The sequence below is a fragment of the Notothenia rossii genome (genome assembly GCF_949606895.1).
Source record: "Notothenia rossii genome assembly, chromosome: 1".
Taxonomy (NCBI): domain Eukaryota; kingdom Metazoa; phylum Chordata; class Actinopteri; order Perciformes; family Nototheniidae; genus Notothenia; species Notothenia rossii.
This window is the reverse complement of record NC_136912.1, coordinates 95,268,505-95,289,501: the sequence shown is the minus strand read 5'-3', so window position 1 is coordinate 95,289,501 and position 20,997 is coordinate 95,268,505. Positions and strand designations below refer to the sequence as shown.

The window sequence follows — 20,997 nt, the reverse complement described above, 5'->3', positions numbered from 1 at the left end:
TTATTGATTTTCTGTACTGTGATCTGCTACTCAGATCAGATCAGACTCCTCTTCAGGTCAGTTCACAGCAGAAACAGATTCTTACCTTGTGTCTGGGGGTCCAGGTTCATTACTGAAGTGTACAGGTTTCCCCATAGACCAGTCACTCTTCAGAGACAGACAGCTGGGGACTGGAGACTCTGCTCTCTGTCTGTGGAAACAACAAATGGTTAACAAACATCACTAGTTCTTGCAAAAAGCAGCGTTTGATTTCAGTTTTGATTTTCTTTCCCCTTTAAAGATTTTTGTTCTTACTCTAAACTTTATGTTTTAAAAATGGTGTTTGTGGGTTTCTGTTGTTGCAATTCTTTGTGAGAGTGAAACGTTCTAGACGTTCCAAGTTCATTTACTTAAACATGTCCACTCCACAGTGATGCTTTATTGATTTTCTGTACTGTGATCTGCTACTCAGATCAGATCAGACTCCTCTTCAGGTCAGTTCACAGCAGAAACAGATTCTTACCTTGTCTCAGATGCTCCAAGTATATTACTCAGATCTGGAGGTTTTCTGGACACTGAAGATGTGTCCTCCTCCTCATCATCATCATACAAATCTCTCATGGTCTCCATTCTGAGAGATGAACTAGTAACCCTGGAGACAAATACATAAACACACACACTTTATAATGCAAGCATTTCAATCAAATCCATCATAATGATACATTTTGGTTTAAATTTGTGCCGTCAAAAAAACGTGAAAGGTTGAGAATAATCTGCAAACCTTAACGTGTCAAAACATTTACATAAAATGAATCATATTACCAAGTTTCACCCAAACTTCCTTCGTAACTCCAGCGGATATTTTAACATGAACTGCATGGCAGTGGAAGTCAAGGAAAGTGAGGAACTGGAACAAGCTACATGGACATTTAATCAAGTACTGTACTTAAATACAATTTTGAGGGACCTTTGTCTTTGTCTTTATCTTTATTAGGATCCCCATTAGCACTAGCATGAGCATTGGCTATTCTTTCTGGGGTCCTCACACACACAAAACATACATAAACATACAACCAAATTAAAACAAAACAAAACAGCTCGTAATTTCATGCAATTTACAGTGCTGTATGAAGTGAAAACTAAAATGGTCATCCAATTATCGCCATCCTAAGGCCAAACAAAAGGAAATACAAATAAGTGTACATAATAATATATATGCATACATAGCCACAGGCACACTTCAAATTTACTTTATAATACTTAAATATGTTTTAGCAACCTTTTGAAATCTACTTGAGAATGTTCCTGAATGATGTGGACCGGTAAAGAGTTCCAGCTGACCATGGCTCTGTACATGACTCACCATGACTCGTGCATGCATGCACGTGCACGGTTGTGGCATGACCACCAAAACAGAAAGATATGGACACAAGATGTGTGCAAATGTATTTAGTTTCCTATCCATTTGAACATGATTTATCATTTAAGTGGGGGGGGGACCTCACCTCCTCTGGGAGGGTCCGGGGGCATGCTCTCCCGGGAATATTATTTTTTAAATATTGAAGTTAAAAGCATCAATCTGCTGCACTTTGAGAGCAACATTAAGAGATCTATGGATACATCTCTCAACACCCATATGAAACAGAACTGTAAGCAGATCTCTTTTTCTTTATGGATATTTTAGAAATCACTCCTCTTTCAAACTGTATTCTTGTTTATTAATAACTACTTTTTTTACTGTCATATAGTATTTTATACCTGTTTTTCATCTATTCTCTTATTTTTGTATAACTATAATGATCATATAAAGGTGTGCCTTTACCTCACTGAGCTGAGGTTATCAGAGCCGCTCAGTCTTTCAGGAGAGAGCTCTCTAAAGCTCTCCCCCCCGCGGATGCTTACACAGTAAATTACAATGTTAATAAAAGCACACAGAAGCTGTATACGTTTTTTGGGAGTTTGATTTATTTTAAATTAACACGAATACAAAATTAAAACCTATAATTGCAAACTAAAACCATTATTTCAAAAAAAGAACTATTTCACATAAACCTCTGGTTTTTACTGGAGGGGTGTGTGCCCTAGTTTATTGGCGCTGTACGCAATATAGGCGTAGTTTGATAATAAGATGTACTTTGTTGATACAAAATAGGTAAATTGTGTTGATATGAAATTTTAAAAAAAAGTTTTTTAATTTCTAACTTTTTTTTTTTCTCCCCAATTTCCGGCGCCCCCGATTGGTTGATGCGCCCTTGGCATTCGCCTATACTTCCTATACCAAGGGCCAGCCCGGGCCGGAGTACTGACTGGAAGTATTGCTGATATTATGTCTACCATATCCTCTTAAAATACTCTGTCCAACAATATCAGTCTCAGGAAGAAAGGTTTTTTAACGCTTATTAAAAATAGCAGAAAAACATGCATTCTTGTACTCAGGAGGGGACATTGACAAAGGATTACTCAAAAAGTACACGGTAAAAGTACTTCATAGTACTAGTCCAACAGGATCAATCTCACCAAGAACTAATGGCAACAAAAAATAATTCCCTCATCAAACTTAGCAGAAGTGGCTTGATGTTGTTCTCAGCGGGGGCTTTGACAGAGGATTTCTCAAAAAATACACAGTAAAAGTACTTCAATGTATTGTTAGTAGTGTAGTGCCGAGAGAGTCGGAGGCGGGGTATCAAAGGTACAAGCTAGACTTTTATTTAGCATCTGAACTAGGGCTGTGCAATTTATCGTATTTTAATCGCGATTACGATTATGGCTTGCGACGATTATGAAAATGCATAATTGACTAAATACGATTATTTTACTGGGTGCGCTTTCGCCCCTCCCTAAAAGCCCAGCCGGCCACGTGGGAGTGTTGTGAGTGTTCAGCGCGAGCGAAGATGTCAGAACAAGAGCAGCAACTCAAAAAGAAGGGTCGCGGGGAGATTCCCAGTCGATCGCGAGATGTGTCTAAAAATAGAACAACAATATTCTGTTTTATCGTTAATGTCCTGTAACATAATCTTCCTGAGCCAGAATAATGCACTTGAACTAGGCTTGGGCGGTATGACGGTATTTCGAAATACCGTCGGTATGATTTTCAATACCGTGACGTCACAGACTGTGCGCCAAATCATAGATGCGTTTCATTCTATTACACTGACACGGAGTTTTGACAGGGACGACATTGGTTGTAATGCACAGCACGCGCCAGCAGAGGGCAGGGGAGGGCAGTCCGTCTTTCCCGCTCTCAGAGCTCAGTACAGAGATGAGCTGAGCAAGATGGCGGCAGCATTTGCCGGTGTCGGTACCAGATGTTTTCGGGGTACCAGATGTGTTCGGGGGCCGTCTCTTACCAATGACGTCACGCATTGTACGCATTGTGATTGGCTGTACGCTAATTTACCCAGGGGTGCTCGGGGGGAAATCACATCTTCAGATCATGACGAACCGAATTGAAGTATTCCGATACTCCTAGCGTGTGACAATGTTTCTGAAAAACATGTTAAAAAAACATTCAAACGGAGCAATGGCTGTACGCCATTGGCTGTACGGCAACTCAAGAGGACCATCATACACGGTCAAATTCCGAATATTTAAACATAGCCTACACTTCATTCTTTACTTTGTCCGTTATTATATGTAGAAGATATTACTTTTTTCTCCGTGATGTTGTTTCCATAGAATCCTTTTCCGTTTCACAGAACACAAATTGGGTTATTTACATAATTATGTTTACACTACTACTCCCATACTCCTAGCGTGTGAAAATGTTTGTGAATAAAGCGTGCAAAGTCTCCGAAAACGGAGCAGTGGCTGCGATGCTAGCTTTGCGGCTAGCAGTTAGCATTTTCAATGGAAATATACATTGAAACATCATGTTTCAGTAAAAAGAAGGCCCCACTGATCATCTACTCTCTGAGACGATTCGAGGGATGCCTGACTTGAGTTTCTAACACCAGGGAAAGTGGACAAAAGTGCCCCAGATCAGCCTCTTAATTTACCCAGGGCCTAGTGCTTGGCTTTGGTCATGAAAATTCAGGAAACTCCCCTGAGTATTTTATTAACCGATTCACGCCTGAATTATGAAAGCCCTCAGTCAGGATTTTTTTACCGAGTATTATTTCTCTCACCATAATGACCAAGTCGCTGCACATTATCCCGCTTATTACATGGACACATTCTCAACAAAGTAACGATATGACTCCCAATATTAATTTAAATGCTTTTGTGGATTTAGAAAATGATTTTATTGATTTAAAAATAGTTGTATGTATTGATTGAAATGTACATGCATCCGCTAAGAAAAATAGTCCGTTGTTACTGTTTGAACTAACGTACCAACGGCAACATAACAAAAGAACATATTACATATTACCTATGGCGCGAAAATGTTGTATATATACATATTTCATGGATTGTGATTGATGCGCATTATCCCTTACTTAATAAATACTTTTTTTGATAATCTATTATATAGAAAAGTATATCATATTGATATATAATATATAATTAATTGAAATGCTTTTGTGGATTTAGAAAATGATTTTATTGATTTAAAAATAGTTGTATGTATTGATTGAAATGTACATGCATCCGCTAAGAAAAATAGTCCGTTGTTACTGTTTGAACTAACGTACCAACGGCAACATAACAAAAGAACATATTACATATTACCTATGGCGCGAAAATGTTGTATATATACATATTTCATGGATTGTGATTGATGCGCATTATCCCTTACTTAATAAATACTTTTTTTGATAATCTATTATATAGAAAAGTATATCATATTGATATATAATATATAATTTCTTGATAATATATAATATAATCAAATATAACAATCAAAACGAAATAAAAAAAATAGTCCGTTGTTACTGTTTGAACTAACGTACCAACGGCACTGAACATATTACATATTACCTACCATATTACGTTATATACTTATTACCTTCGATTTCTCATATTCTTCTCCTCATTCGTCTTTGTTTTTCTTCAAGTTTGTATTGTATTTCTTCAAGTTTTTATGTTGTTGGTCGAATGCACTTAAGCCTCAGCTAAAGGCAATGTAATGTAATGATAAAAAAAAAACTCGTGGGTAAATTACCGTACAGCCAATCACAATGCGTGACATCATTGACGTCATTACGTCGTACGTCGTGACGTCACTGGTAAGAGACGGACCCCGAACACGGTTATGGCTAGAAAGGATCCGTCTTGTGTAAAACTCTCGCGAGAGTTTGGCTGAATGTCACATGGCTGAATGTTTACGTTTGGCAGGCAGCCTTTCAGTTACGATCGTTAACATCAGTGGGCCACAGCAACTGATGATGAGAAGCTAAACTATCTATTAATTATGTCAATTACAGGGAGTGTAATTGTTGAAATAGGGTGTTAGCGGTCTTGCTGGTGTTCAAAGAAGAATGACAACACTGTAGATCACCAACACTATGGTTTATTTTTTATTCACAGGCAAGTCAACGTTGTCGCAGTAAAAGTCCCAAGATAGCTCCTGGTGCAATAAAATGTTCCCTTGCAGTGTTTTACTATTATGTCTGATGTTTCTCTATTAATATTGCTGCTGCATTAATGTGTATGTTGCATCATGTTACTGCTGTAGATGTGTTTCCGAGCCGCTCCGATTACAACGAGAGTTACAACGAGAACGTGACGTCATATTTACACTAGACGGATCCTTTCTAGCCATAAAGCGACCTCCCTTTCAGCCGTCCAGTCTATGGCCTGGCCGGGGGACTTGTCCTTGATGGCCTCGTACAGCGGGCGCATGAAAAACATGCATTATGGAGGGGACTTTGACAGAGGATTAGGCCTACTCACAAAGTACACAGTAAAAGTACTTCCTTTTATTTTTGGTAGAAGCCAAACTAGAACCGAGTCCAACAGTGTCAAGTTCCTTAAGAACTTGTGGTAACAAATATTTGTATCACTCGTCAAATATAGCAAGAATAATGAAGAGCAGCTGATTTGAAAAAACAAAGTTGAGAGACGGCTGAGTGACCGCAGTGCAGAATCGCTGTGTAGTTTAAATCTCCTAACAATGTTGTCCATTTTAGACAGAGGCTTATTATATGTACAGCCCTTAATAACATTCATTTTCTGGGCTCAATATGTGTCTTGGCCGTTTTCATTGTGATCGCTAAATTCCCCTTGTTTATAATAATCACCGTTCCTTCAGCAGGATGCTGTAGTGTAGTGATTCAAGTGTGATTTTAGCAAACGAGTGCTTTTGTTTTGAAATCACTTCCGTGACTTCCGCCCCGCCCCTCGCTCCAAGGACCGTTTGACAATTGGGTCATTCCAGAATTGGAGGACAATTTAGACACCAACATTTTGGAAAAATGAACCTTTTATTTTATAATATTTTTTTATGTATTTAGGAAAAACAGATAATAAACCATCAAAAAAAGTGATTTGCCCAGATAGGCATCAAATGTATATTTTCCAATGAAGAATTACCCCTGTTTCTCTAATTATAGTAACAGGGTTGAAAATCAATGCTAATTTGAGCTTTAACCTCAGGAATTATTGCTAGATGTAGCATGTAGTGCTACTTTCAAGGCAAGGACAAACTTGGATATCTATTCAAGAAAGATAACTTTGAAATTAATATGCTTTATTCTGATAATATCAGTAACAGGGTTGAGTGCCACACATTGCATGGCTTGCTGATGTCACTTCCACTGTGTCATCTGATTTACAGTTTTTTTATATGGGGGACATGAAATGTCCTCCAATTCTGGAATGACCCATTTAGTAAGGTAAAAAGCAAAAAGTCCTCTCAGACGCTCTTCAGTTTACTTGTTTAATAAAGAAATAAATTTAAATCAACTAACACCACTAACAACAACACATACGTCTGTATAGTTGTGTAACCATGATGGCGCAGACACACGGAAGTGAAAGGGGAAGTTTAGGCCTACAACATTTCAAAATGCCACATCGGACTCTAAGACGTTGCTTTTTTATCGAGACGGTGTTTTTCTGAGATAAAGCCAAACAGAGTAAACATGAATTGTTTAGGAAACCCCAGCAGAGCCTGGTTTTAACACTCACCCTGTTCTCTTTCTGCTGCTCTGTCGCAGTGTCAAATGGAGTCTGTCTCTTTCTTACTTACTTTCACTTTCGAGGTCCCTTCCTGTTTGCAGCTCCCTTCGATCAAGTTACACAGGAGAACATATTACAGGAAGACAGGAACAGACATGTAGCTCAAAACAAGCACAACAAAGTACTTGAAGTAAAAGAACACATCAATACAGTTTGTTCAAATAACCAATACAAATACATATCCTGCATGTAGAACTGAACTTAAGTTAGTATTATCAGTAAATGTTATTTCAAATGGTTAATAGTGCAGTATTGTATTCATGTACATTAACAGATATGAAACAGATGATATAGAATATATATGATTGTATTTTGAGATGGTAACAATTTGGAAAACATTTTCCAGATTGGGGTCAATAAAGTACCTATCCATCCATCTATCTATCCATCTCTCTCTCTATCTCTCTATCCATCTATCTCTCTATCTATCTATCCATCTATCTCTATATCTCTATATCTCTCTATCTATCTATCCATCTCTCTCTCTATCTCTCTATCCATCTATCTATCTATCTATATATCCATCTATCTATCCATCTATCTATCTCTCTATCTATCCATCTATCTCTCTCTCTATCCATCTATCTCTCTATCTATCTATCCATCTATCTATCTATCTATCTCTATCTCTCTCTATCTATCTATCTATCCATCTCTCTCTCTATCTCTCTATCCATCTATCTATCTATATATCCATCCATCTATCTATCTCTCTATCTATCTATATATCCATCTATCTATCCATCTATCTATCTCTCTATCTATCCATCTATCTCTCTCTCTATCCATCTATCTCTCTATCTCTCTATCCATCTATCTATCTATCTATCTCTATATCTCTCTATCTATCTATCCATCTCTCTCTCTATCTCTCTATCCATCTATCTATCTATATATCCATCCATCTATCTATCTCTCTATCTATCTATATATCCATCTATCTATCCATCTATCTATCTCTCTATCTATCCATCTATCTCTCTCTCTATCCATCTATCTCTCTATCTATCTATCCATCTATCTATCTATCTATCTCTATATCTCTCTATCTATCTATCCATCTCTCTATCTCTCTCTCTATCCATCTATATATTTCTCTATCTATCTCTCCATCTATCCATCTATCTCTCCATCTATCCATCTATCTATCTATCCATCTATCTATCTATCCATCTATCCATCTATCTATCTAAGATACAAGTACTTCTACTTTTACTCAAATACAACCAAATGGATTGATTGATATATTAATCGTATTTCTGATTGAATACTGAAACTCTTAAAATGTCATTGCATTAAAGAAAAACAACTTCTGTTTATTGTGAATGTTTATTTTCTTAAAACCATTTCTGACATTTCTCTTCACGCTTTTCTCCAAATGTGACTCTTTAGAGAATAACATCCTTAAAGCAGAACTGTGTGACGGTGAGATAATGCAAGACAGTGAATTAAATGATAGATTTAAGATAATTAAAACACATAAACAATGAAATACTGAGTTAATAAAAGCATATTTACACAGAAAAAGACAACTTTCAAACAGATTCATTGCCTTTTAAACTCTCACATTTCCCAGTAACAACTTCAACTCACATTTGCATCACAGCTGTTCACATTGCAGTGCCATCTCATATTTAATAATGCCTTAAAGAACCACCTACATGTGTATTCAAACCACTCTACAGACAATACAGTGAACATGTTTAAATATGGCACAAACTATGTAGGGCGGGGCAAGATATAAGGAGATTCACATATAAAGATTTAACCTAATATTCATATTGACACGCTTTTGTAAGGAGGAGGCTTTCAGGACCCATTAACACAATGGGAATTTGGATAACTAGTGAATTTAATGGCTTATATAGGGTAAAGAAAACAAAATAAAATAGCTAGAAACGTTTTTTCAATTAATGAATCACACATTTTAAATCTAGTCTCATATCATAAATTTCATAGACATATTGATTTATTGCCCAGCCCAAAAATGACGTCAATAAATAATCAGTGACACTCTAGTGGTGCAGGGATGTCGTATTTCTGTGTTGGTCCCTGAAGGCATCATCTCCCTGGTCCAATGGGATTTCTCCGCTAAGCTAAAGGCGGCTAATGTTGGGCTACAAACAAAACGTCAACATCTCTACAGCTCGTGTTAACCACAGACCGTGTGTGTGTGTGTGTGTGTGTGTGTGTGGGTGTGTGTGTGTGTGTGTGTGTGTGTGTGTGTGTGTGTGTGTGTGTGTGTGTGTGTGTGTGTGTGTATTTTAGCCGCAGACCATTTACATACACTCAAACGTATTGAACTCACTACATTTTTTTTTTCACCAGTGGGGTATTTACTGACGTATTTGATATCGTAGAACAAAACGTTAAAGTCTCTTGTGTTAGCCACAGACCTTATTTCAGGATAACAACCAAAAACACATTCAGAAAACCATTGACCTCCAGACCAGGGGACAGGAAGTGATGAAATGCTGACTCATTTCCAGGTGTTACGGCTCATTCCTGCACCACTCTTTATAAGTGCAATGTCCTGCATGCAACATATGGTCTTAACTTTTAAAAACAGAGCAACTAAGACGTTGGCCGAGACGAACAGACATAATGAGAATATGAAAAACACTGAACACCATTTATTCTGGGGACACTTTGGGAATATGTCTCCACTACTTTTGGAAATGGCCCATTTTGTACCCGACCTTTTGCATTTGGATAATCTGTCAGAAGTTTTCTGAAAATAGCGTGCACAAAGAATTGTCCACTTTGAGAACATGTACACTCTGGAGGACTGTTCTCACTTTCTGGCTGTATTTCTGGAAACCCCACGTTTAATATTAGTAATGACTGAATAGAGAACAGCTTTGCAGCAGCACAGCTACTGCGCTAGTTGTCAAAGCATGTCTGTATATATAATAATAATAATAATAATAATAATAATACATGGGATTTGCATAGCACTTTTCCTAATGCTCAAAGACGCGTTACATAAAATTAGAACAGAAACAATACAAAGAACACAAATATGTATGTTGTGTCCTTGGGAAAGACACTTCACCCTGATTTGCTCCTGTGGGCATTGTCCCCAGTAATGACTGTTACATGTCTAATATGTATACGTCGTGTAAAGCGCTTTGAGCACCTGGAAAAGTGCTCTAATAAAAATGTAATGAGTTATTATTATTAATATTATTGTTTGCAGGGGGCGCTTATTGCAGTAGTGTTTTTTAAATCTGTGTCCCCATCACACAAAGGGATAAGATGTTAATAAATGTTCTGGAAATAGCACAAATGATTGAACTTTTTGAGAACATTTACAATCTAGGGGACTGTTCACACTTTCTGGCTGTATTTCAGAAGTAACCCAAGAGAAACGTTTAATATTAGTAATGACTGAATAGAGAACAGCTTAGCAGCAGCGTAGTTACTGCACTAGTTGTCAAAAGTATTGTCTGTATGTATGTATTGTTTTTGGGGGGTGCTTATTGCAGTAATGTTTCTTTAAATCTGTGTCCTCGTCACTTTTTATATCAAAGTCCCACCCATGGATGATGCTGAAGAAGAGCAGCCACATGTCTGGATCTCCTCACGTCTGCAGGATCCTGTGTTCCCCCTGTGGATCCGTCCCTCTCTGACGGACACCTGTTGTACCTGTGAAGGGGTAGTACTCTACTCTGGGCTCCACTTCCAGGTCTGTGCGTCTCACCCCCTAGGGCATGAAGAAGTTGATCCTCTGGGGGATGGACTTGCAGCCCTGAGCGGAGAACAGTCTCTCCTCTTTGGGCACGTACAGCATGGCCTTGGCCACCTCGTCCAGCGTGGCCTCGTCCGCCTGCAGGCCTCGAGCCGTGAACGCGTCCCTCGCACACAGCTTCACGTGCCGGTACTCCAGAGGCAGGAAGGGCACGAAGAAGTCGATCAGGTGACCGGACATCAGCTCGCTCTGAGCAAACCCACCTGAGAAACAGAACCGTGCAGAGAAAAGGGTTAAAAATCCACTCATCATCAATGTTTCTAACTTTGATGAGAAAGACTTGCTGTTTTGCCACTTGTCCTTTAAAGAGTTCTCTCCTGCTGATGTTCAGGTGTATATCAGTATGTAGTGTCTCTACTTTAAAGAGTCCTCTCCTGCTGATGTTCAGGTGTATATCAGCATGTAGTGTCTCTACTTTAAAGAGTCCTCTCCTGCTGATGCTCAGGTGTATATCAGTATGTAGTGTCTCTAATTTAAAGAGTCCTCTCCTGCTGATGTTCAGGTGTATATCAGTATGTAGTGTCTCTACTTTAAAGAGTCCTCTCCTGCTGATGTTCAGGTGTATATCAGTATGTAGTGTCTCTACTTTAAAGAGTCCTCTCCTGCTGATGTTCAGGTGTATATCAGTATGTAGTGTCTCTACTTTAAAGAGTCCTCTCCTGCTGATGTTCAGGTGTATATCAGTATGTAGTGTCTCTACTTTAAAGAGTCCTCTCCTGCTGATGTTCAGGTGTATATCAGTATGTAGTGTCTCTACTTTAAAGAGTCCTCTCCTGCTGATGTTCAGGTGTATATCAGTATGTAGTGTCTCTACTTTAAAGAGTCCTCTCCTGCTGATGTTCAGGTGTATATCAGTATGTAGTGTCTCTACTTTAAAGAGTTCTCTCCTGCTGATGTTCAGGTGTATATCAGTATGCAGTGTCTCTACTTTAAAGAGTCCTCTCCTGCTGATGTTCAGCTGTATATCAGTATGTAGTGTCTCTACTTTAAAGAGTTCTCTCCTGCTGATGTTCAGGTGTATATCAGTATGTAGTGTCTCTACTTTAAAGAGTCCTCTCCTGCTGATGTTCAGCTGTATATCAGTATGTAGTGTCTCTACTTTAAAGAGTTCTCTCCTGCTGATGTTCAGGTGTATATCAGTATGTAGTGTCTCTACTTTAAAGAGTCCTCTCCTGCTGATGTTCAGGTGTATATCAGTATGTAGTGTCTCTACTTTAAAGAGTCCTCTCCTGCTGATGTTCAGGTGTATATCAGTATGTAGTGTCTCTACTTTAAAGAGTTCTCTCCTGCTGATGTTCAGGTGTATATCAGTATGTAGTGTCTCTACTTTAAAGAGTCCTCTCCTGCTGATGTTCAGCTGTATATCAGTATGTAGTGTCTCTACTTTAAAGAGTTCTCTCCTGCTGATGTTCAGGTGTATATCAGTATGTAGTGTCTCTACTTTAAAGAGTCCTCTCCTGCTGATGTTCAGGTGTGTATCAGTATGTAGTGTCTCTACTTTAAAGAGTCCTCTCCTGCTGATGTTCAGCTGTATATCAGTATGTAGTGTCTCTACTTTAAAGAGTCCTCTCCTGCTGATGTTCAGGTGTATATCAGTATGCAGTGTCTCTACTTTAAAGAGTCCTCTCCTGCTGATGTTCAGGTGTATATCAGTATGTAGTGTCTCTACTTTAAAGAGTCCTCTCCTGCTGATGTTCAGGTGTATATCAGTATGCAGTGTCTCTACTTTAAAGAGTCCTCTCCTGCTGATGTTCAGGTGTGTATCAGTATGTAGTGTCTCTACTTTAAAGAGTCCTCTCCTGCTGATGTTCAGCTGTATATCAGTATGTAGTGTCTCTACTTTAAAGAGTCCTCTCCTGCTGATGTTCAGGTGTATATCAGTATGCAGTGTCTCTACTTTAAAGAGTCCTCTCCTGCTGATGTTCAGGTGTGTATCAGTATGTAGTGTCTCTACTTTAAAGAGTCCTCTCCTGCTGATGTTCAGGTGTATATCAGTATGTAGTGTCTCTACTTTAAAGAGTCCTCTCCTGCTGATGTTCAGGTGTGTATCAGTATGTAGTGTCTCTACTTTAAAGAGTCCTCTCCTGCTGATGTTCAGCTGTATATCAGTATGTAGTGTCTCTACTTTAAAGAGTCCTCTCCTGCTGATGTTCAGGTGTGTATCAGTATGTAGTGTCTCTACTTTAAAGAGTCCTCTCCTGCTGATGTTCAGGTGTATATCAGTATGTAGTGTCTCTACTTTAAAGAGTCCTCTCCTGCTGATGTTCAGGTGTATATCAGTATGTCGTGTCTCTACTTTAAAGAGTTCTCTCCTGCTGATGTTCAGGTGTATATCAGTATGTAGTGTCTCTACTTTAAAGAGTCCTCTCCTGCTGATGTTCAGGTGTATATCAGTATGTAGTGTCTCTACTTTAAAGAGTCCTCTCCTGCTGATGTTCAGGTGTATATCAGTATGTAGTGTCTCTACTTTAAAGAGTTCTCTCTTGCTGATGTTCAGCTGTATATCAGTATGTAGTGTCTCTACTTTAAAGAGTCCTCTCCTGCTGATGTTCAGGTGTATATCAGTATGTAGTGTCTCTACTTTAAAGAGTCCTCTCCTGCTGATGTTCAGCTGTATATCAGTATGTAGTGTCTCTACTTTAAAGAGTCCTCTCCTGCTGAAGTTCAGCTGTATATCAGGATGAAGCTCTTCAACGTACCGTGAGACTCCATGGTTTCTGCTCTCAGTCGATGCTCCAGGTCTTCCATCCCGATGTCCTCTCGGTTCTGACCCGAGTGCCAGAAGTCCAGCGCCACGTCGTTGATGGTCGCCCCCCCGATGTTACTGTGGAGACAACGGACACGTGAGAAATGTGTCAGAGCAGCAGCAGCAGCAGCAGGGAGGGAGGGAGGCACAGATTCAAAATGTAAGGAACAGTATTTTGTATTTTTGTTATATTGTGTTTGGTTGTGTGAACGTCTTAGACTTGGTTTGTGTTTTCTTTGTAGATAAAAAGGTTAGATTGATCATATCGACTGTATGTAATAGCGGTGTGTGTGGAGATATGACACTGACTGTTAGACAGGTCATTGGTAAAGGAAATGTAGTTTGAAGTGTGTGATAAACAATAAGAGATAGAGGACCTGAGGAAGAGGAAGAGCGCTCTGCGGTAGTTGACCCCGTCCACGTTGTCGTAATGATCCATGAAGGGCTTGATGGCGTCGATGAGGCCGGGGTGAAGCTTCTCCGCCTCGTCGAAGATGAACAGAGTCTGAGGGCAGCGGAGGACCAGGTCTCTGATGGACTCTCGAAGCTGGCCCTTTAGGAAGTCAAACACAGGGTCAGAATCTCTAACACCTCCTCAAGGTCTCAGAGAGGAAATCAAGAGGACATATCACGGTGTTTACTCTTCCAGTTCACAGACAGAGAGATCAAATACCGTTTCCCACAAACAAGAATCAACATTTCAACTGAGAACAACAAGAAAAGAGAAATGATCAAATGAAATGTGGAATATTTAAACAAACTGATCCACATGATCCACCACACCTTATTCAACAGAAGTGCAGACAGTCAAATAATATTAAAACAGACAAAGAAATTAGATTTAAAGTCGATTTATGCTCTGATATTAGTTATGTATTTCTTTATTGGTGTTTAACCAATAAAAACACCCCAACAAGAAACAATATGTTGAATAATAAACACTGCATCTTACTTGACAAAAATGTTGAGGGTTACTGTAAATAATTAAAAGTGCTGTTTCTGAACATATGTATTCGATGTACTGCTCTGATATTAAGTTCAAGCAGAAGTACATAATCAATCCTAAGGTGCAGACTTTAAATATACTATTCAACCATCTACATAAAATACTCATTCAAATGAAAACCTTACCATTATGTAAAAGTGTATATTATAAATAAATGTATTGTGTAATCTTTTTAAATAACAAAACCACATTCAATCCTGTGGGACAAATTGGTAATTTATTCGTATGTTTCATCGTCTAAGTCTCATTTATTAAGACCTTCAGATCCTGCAGATTTGGCAGCATGAGAGTTTAAGGGTGACCCCGCGTACGACCCTCTGTAACATCTGGATTCATTGTGTAACAGAGTCAACATCATGATGACATGTGAAGCAGTGGTTGTGTAAATATGTGTGTAAATATGTGTGAGGAGGCTCCACGCTGGCATCTGTGTGTTCTGATACACTGCAAACACAGAGACATCAGATTGAAACAGAAGTTGGACCAGATTTATGGAGATATTACTCAGTATGTGTTTGTTTTAAAGAGGCCCTATTCTGCTTTTAGGGCTCTTCCCTCTCCTGTAGTGTGCTCTGACCAGAGGTGGGAAGTAGTGGAGTACAAATACTTCCTTACTGTACTTCAGTACATGTTTCTGGTGTCAGTACTTTACTCCACTACTTATTTTTCTGAAGACTTTTTACTTTGACTTCTTACATTTGGAACTCAAATACCTGAACTTTCTACTTCTTACATGTTGAACTCAAATACCTGTACTTTCTACTTCTTACATGTTGAACTCAAATACCTGTACTTTCTACTTCTTACATGTTGAACTCAAATACCTGTACTTTCTACTTCTTACATGTTGAACACAAATACCTGTACTTTCTACTTCTTACATGTTGAACTCAAATACCTGTACTTTCTACTTCTTACATGTTGAACACAAATACCTGTACTTTCTACTTCTCACATGTTGAACACAAATACCTGTACTTTCTACTTCTTACATGTTGAACACAAATACCTGTACTTTCTACTTCTTACATGTTGAACTCAAATACCTGTACTTTCTACTTCTTACATGTTGAACTCAAATACCTGTACTTTCTACTTCTTACATGTTGAACACAAATACCTGTACTTTCTACTTCTTACATGTTGAACACAAATACCTGTACTTTCTACTTCTTACATGTTGAACACAAATACCTGTACTTTCTACTTCTTACATGTTGAACACAAATACCTGTACTTTCTACTTCTTACATGTTGAACTCAAATACCTGTACTTTCTACTTCTTACATGTTGAACTCAAATACCTGTACTTTCTACTTCTTACATGTTGAACTCAAATACCTGTACTTTCTACTTCTCACATGTTGAACTCAAATACCTGTACTTTCTACTTCTCACATGTTGAACTCAAATACCTGTACTTTCTACTTCTTACATGTTGAACCCAAATAGCTGTACTTTCTACTTCTCACATGTTGAACTCAAATACCTGTACTTTCTACTTCTTACATGTTGAACTCAAATACCTGTACTTTCTACTTCTCACATGTTGAACTCAAATACCTGTACTTTCTACTTCTTACATGTTGAACTCAAATACCTGTACTTTCTACTTCTTACATGTTGAACTCAAATACCTGTACTTTCTACTTCTTACATGTTGAACACAAATACCTGTACTTTCTACTTCTTACATGTTGAACTCAAATACCTGTACTTTCTACTTCTTACATGTAGAACTCAAATACCTGTACTTTCTACTTCTTACATGTAGAACTCAAATACCTGTACTTTCTACTTCTTACATGTTGAACACAAATACCTGTACTTTCTACTTCTTACATGTTGAACTCAAATACCTGTACTTTCTACTTCTTACATGTAGAACTCAAATACCTGTACTTTCTACTTCTTACATGTTGAACTCAAATACCTGTACTTTCTACTTCTTACATGTTGAACTCAAATACCTGTACTTTCTACTTCTCTCATTTTCCAAACAGGCTGGTTCCTTTAGTCTGAATGTGTGTTTGGTGGCGTGATCATTATTATTTAGAGTCATTGCGTGCCTATTGATTTGAACACGATCCGTGTATCCATCATTTCCTGGTCTTCTCTAAAGAAGAGGGACCAATGAAAACGTTGTCATGTTGCCGTTGGTCACCATGGAAACATTCATTAGCTAACAATGACATTATTGTTCTATTAATATAAAGGGAGGTCAGGTACTCTTTAAAACAGCTGCTAGTTATGGGTACTTTTTACTGAAGTACATTTCAAAGCCTCTTTACTTTGACTTGAGTAAAGAAGTTTAGTCAGTACTTCTACTTTTACCAGAGTATTTTTAAACACGAGTATCTGTACTTCTACTTGAGGAAAGGACGTGAGTACTTTTACAATCTCTGGTTATATATAGGTGCATGTCAATGGTCTGCTGAAAACAAATGTAATAAAGCAATAATGTAATTTACAGTAAAGTCCAGAGACGGTGTAGCTGCATCCCACACGCACTGACAGATATAAGCTTGAATTATTACTACATGAGGGTAAAGTGTGTGTAGAGGAACCCGTGGTTTAGTTGGAGGAACGCCATGTTCCAAAAAACCGACCAGGTCAGAACCGGTTGGACGAAACCCCGATGTTTGATTTGAAGCAACGGTACAACCTGTTATCAGACTCTTATCATTCATACTGAGTACACACACACACACACACACACACACACACACACACACACACACACACACACACACACACACACACACACACACACACACACACACACACACACACACACACACACACACACACACACACACACACACACACACACACACACACACACACCTATATTTCCCTCACGAAGGTCCCTAAGGCTTCCTTTGTCATCTCCTTTAGGATACATCGGAGCATCCTTAATGAAAGGGAAGGAGATGATGCCGTCCCACAATTCCTTGCAGCTGCAACATTTGAAGTGATGAACAACTCAGCTGTTAACGGAAACAAGATGAGACTGGAACAGACTCAATAACGTCTGTGTTGTAATGGTACTTTTACAATGTACAGGGCGTAGGGATACGTGTGTGACGGCAGTCCTGTTTGGGGTAATGACCGGAACTAGTTTATGCTTCGGTGTGCTTTAGACATGAACGTGTCCAGTACAGTCTCCGGTGTTATGTCTCAAGAATATCTTTATTGAACAGTTCAAGACAGTCGCTGTCTCCTAATCAACACTACCACGTCCTCTGTTTCGCCTCGTGTCCTCCTTGAGCTGGTTTTATAAGATCCCCTCACTCATCTGTGAGACTACATTATTGATTGTGTTAAACCCTTTATAATCGTATTAAACCCAACTTTTCACGGACACTTCCGGCGTAAGAGATGAGAGATGTATTCCTCACTGAACTGAAGGTGTGTTTTCACTCCTCTCCTTAACCCAGTTCTGCAGTGATGGTACCGGTATCTGGATTCGTATCCCTGTCTAACCATGCATCCTTTCCCACTGCCACTTTGCAGCTTATGCTAATTTAACATACTTACTCAAAAAGATTGCTTTAAAGTAGATTTAATCGCTCTGAAGTGTTTTAATAATGTAGTTTTTGGGAGAAGGGGTGGGATTAGATAAGTGTAAACTTCTTCCCACCCCTTTTCAGATGTGTAATTAAGTAGATCATTTGTTTATGTATAATTTGTAAGTCAATCATATTTTTGTTTATCAATTGGACACTGCTTACGTTTGAACAGCATCATAATTATCTTGTTTCATTTCATTATTGTTATAATTTTTGCATAGGACAATAAAACCTTTGAACCTTTGAGTCTAAACAGCCTCGTGTCTCACCTTGTAAGTGTCCACCAGTCGTGCGTGGGGGAAGTGGAACGGGGCGATGAAGAGACGGACGCACTCGCTCTTCACTCCGTCTCGGTACAGGTTGTCGGCGATGATCCGGGCCACGTAGTTCTTCCCGGTGCCGGACCAGCCGTGGAAGGAGAGCGTGAGCGGCTTGTTGGACTCGGGGCTGCTGAGGAAGCCCTGCACCGCCTTCAGAACCACGGACTGGACCAGGTGCTGCCCGTGGAGCCTCGTCCTGAGGTCCAGCGCCAGACCTGAGAGAGAGAGAGAGAGAGAGAGAGAGAGAGAGAGAGAGAGAGAGAGAGAGAGAGAGAGAGAGAGAGAGAGAGAGAGAGAGAGAGAGATATTAAAGAAACACCAAGGAGGAGACGATACGCTGTTTCAAAAATCACTGAAATTATTAAAGGAACAGAAAAATAAGAAGTTAAAACGTGTGTTTGAGTCTGAAGCTAAGGGACATTTCAAACACCCCCAACCAATCAAAAGATAGTGTGGAATATTTACACAAATAGATCAACATAATGCACCTTATTCAACAAAAAAGCGTACAGTAGAATACTTAAAAGCACCGTTTTAGATATTTACAGCGATGCTTAAAAAACAGCTGTGTTGTTATATTTAAGCAACGGTCGACAAAAGGGATCAAATCTTCAACTTAAGTAAAGAAATAGCGAAAGAATGTGTAGAAATATTGCTGTCAGAGCTGTTTGTTTTACATGTCTTTCCTACAAAATCTAATGGATGCCCTGAAAACTAAATAATAACTTCTTCTTCCTCCTCCATGCTTTGGTCCTTCTCCGTATGGAAAATGCTCCCGAACAGAAACAGACCTATTCAGCGTCAGCTCGATTCAGTGTCATTATAAAAGCAGATCCTTGGGGTACCTGTGATGTTGTTGGTGACCCGGCAGTCTCCAGAGTCGCAGCACTGGCCCAGGCTGCAGTACCACTGGTGCACCAGACTCATGTAGTCCTGAGGGAAGCTAGCCCACAGGTCGCGGGTCGGAACTGGAGAGAGAGAGAGAGAGAGAGAGAGAGAGAGAGAGAGAGAGAGAGAGAGAGAGAGAGAGAGAGAGAGAGAGAGAGAGAGAGAGAGAGAGAGAGAGAGAGAGAGAACACAATACTCAGATTCAAATCAAGAGGCTGTAATTGTCACAATACAGCTTAGTTTTGGATCTGAAGTCCTGTGCTCTTCCAGCAATGCAACAGACTATATCAAAGTGCTCCTATTATGTTATTTTTAGGAATATATTATAAAATAGATAGAATGGGAGGATGAACGTCTCTGTAATGGTCTCACATGCAGAGCACACAGTGGAAATGTGTTCTCTGCTTTTAACCCATCCTAGTGCCAGGAGTCTAGCACTAGGAGCAGTGGGCAGCTATTGTAAAGCGCCCGGGGAGCAATGGGAGTGGGGGGGGAAGGGGGTTGTCCGGTGCCTTGCTCAAGGGCACCACGGCAGGGCAGGAGGTGAACTGGGACCTCTCCAAGTAGCAGTCCACACTTAGGTCTGTTCAGGCTTGAACCAGCAACCCTACGGCTCACAGTCCAAGCCTCTACTGACTGAGCCACTGCCGGGTCTCAGATATATACAAATATATAAAAAAACATGTCTATGATGTGTTTTGCTCAACAGATCATGCATTTTAGACATCCCTCATATCCCTCCATTCCAGCCCTGTTTGAGAACTGCAGGTTCGGGGTCCAACATAAACAAATATCAAGACACAATACATGAGAAACAAACAACAAACATTGAACATAACAGCAGGATCAGTGAGAGATGCTCAAAGAGCCTTCAGCGTGCATCTGATCTGGAGTCAGCTCTGTGTTCACTGAGAGGACTGACTGGAGCACAGAGGATGCTTCAGGCTGACTTTAGAGATCTCCATTAGATGGTAGCAGTTCAGATTCTCTGTTCAGAGCATGCTTTGGGTCACAGAGGATGCTGTTGGACAGCCTCACGAGGTTATTATGGTCTGATGATAAACCATACATCTAAATGAAGCTCACCCTGCTGTGCAGCATCGTCCTGGTGGGGCTGGCACTCCCCCTCCCAGATATTGCAATAGATGTAGTTGAAGTAGTAGCTGGACACGTTGGAGATGCTGTCCAGAGGGAAGAAGTCGGCCTCTGCGGAGGAAGCGCAGAGCGCAGCGAGGATCCAGATGAGCAGCATCCGGAAAGAGGAGGCTGCGAGGCAGCAGGAACAGCCCCGAGACACCGGGGGGGGGTCTGGTTCTCCTCTCCGGGGGAACAGCACCGAGGCACCGGGGGGGGTCTGGTTCTCCTCTCCGGGGGAACAGCGCCGAGACACCGGGGGTTTCTGGTTCTCCTCTCCGGGGGAACAGCGCCGAGACACGGGGGGGTCTGGTTCTCCTCTCCGGGGGGGCACAGCTGTGCACGGTGCGGCACATTAACCCTCCTCCCCCCTTATTCCTCCCCCATTGTACAGCAGGAGGTTTGACTACCTGATTTGCACTACGCAAGCGCGAGTTGGTTTCCCATATTTGACAGCTACGTACGGCAACCCAAATAGGAC

At 40.0% G+C, this 20,997-nt stretch overlaps 1 protein-coding gene and 1 long non-coding RNA gene across 3 annotated transcripts; both read right to left on the bottom strand.

Annotated features, from left to right (window-relative positions):
- Window positions 1-85: 85 nt before the first annotated feature.
- Window positions 86-7,058, bottom strand: LOC307030119. The gene is made up of 3 exons (XR_013805540.1): window positions 7,048-7,058; window positions 503-631; window positions 86-190 (listed from the first exon to the last, which is right to left on the bottom strand). It is a non-coding gene; the product is annotated as an uncharacterized lncRNA (long non-coding RNA).
- Window positions 7,059-8,414: 1,356 nt separating this feature from the next.
- On the bottom strand, window positions 8,415-20,997 carry tor3a (torsin family 3, member A). 2 transcript variants are annotated; one of them, XR_013805284.1, is made up of 7 exons: window positions 20,469-20,997; window positions 19,340-19,462; window positions 18,444-18,709; window positions 13,973-14,148; window positions 13,549-13,673; window positions 9,375-11,052; window positions 8,415-9,189 (listed from the first exon to the last, which is right to left on the bottom strand). XR_013805284.1 is itself a non-coding variant. In XM_079665163.1 (6 exons), the coding sequence occupies exons 1-6, from the start codon at window positions 20,632-20,634 to the stop codon at window positions 10,805-10,807; spliced, it is 1,104 nt and encodes a 367-aa protein (XP_079521289.1). In that variant the 5' UTR covers window positions 20,635-20,997; the 3' UTR covers window positions 8,415-10,804. The 2 variants fall into 2 exon arrangements, 1 of the variants encoding a protein (XP_079521289.1); XM_079665163.1 differs by having other exon boundaries at window positions 8,415-11,052.

What these genes read in the sequence shown, in the direction of transcription:
- tor3a (XM_079665163.1), bottom strand. Translation starts at nt 20,634, where the DNA reads ATGCTGCTCATCTGGATCCTCGCTGCGCTCTGCGCTTCCTCCGCAGAG. An exon ending in GACTGGTGGACACTTACAAG is followed by an intron (nt 14,149 to 18,443) that starts GTGAGACACGAG and finishes GACTTCCTAAAG; the next exon opens with GGCCAGCTTCGAGAGTCCAT. An exon ending in AGAAACCATGGAGTCTCACG is followed by an intron (nt 11,053 to 13,548) that starts GTACGTTGAAGA and finishes TCTGTTTCTCAG; the next exon opens with GTGGGTTTGCTCAGAGCGAG.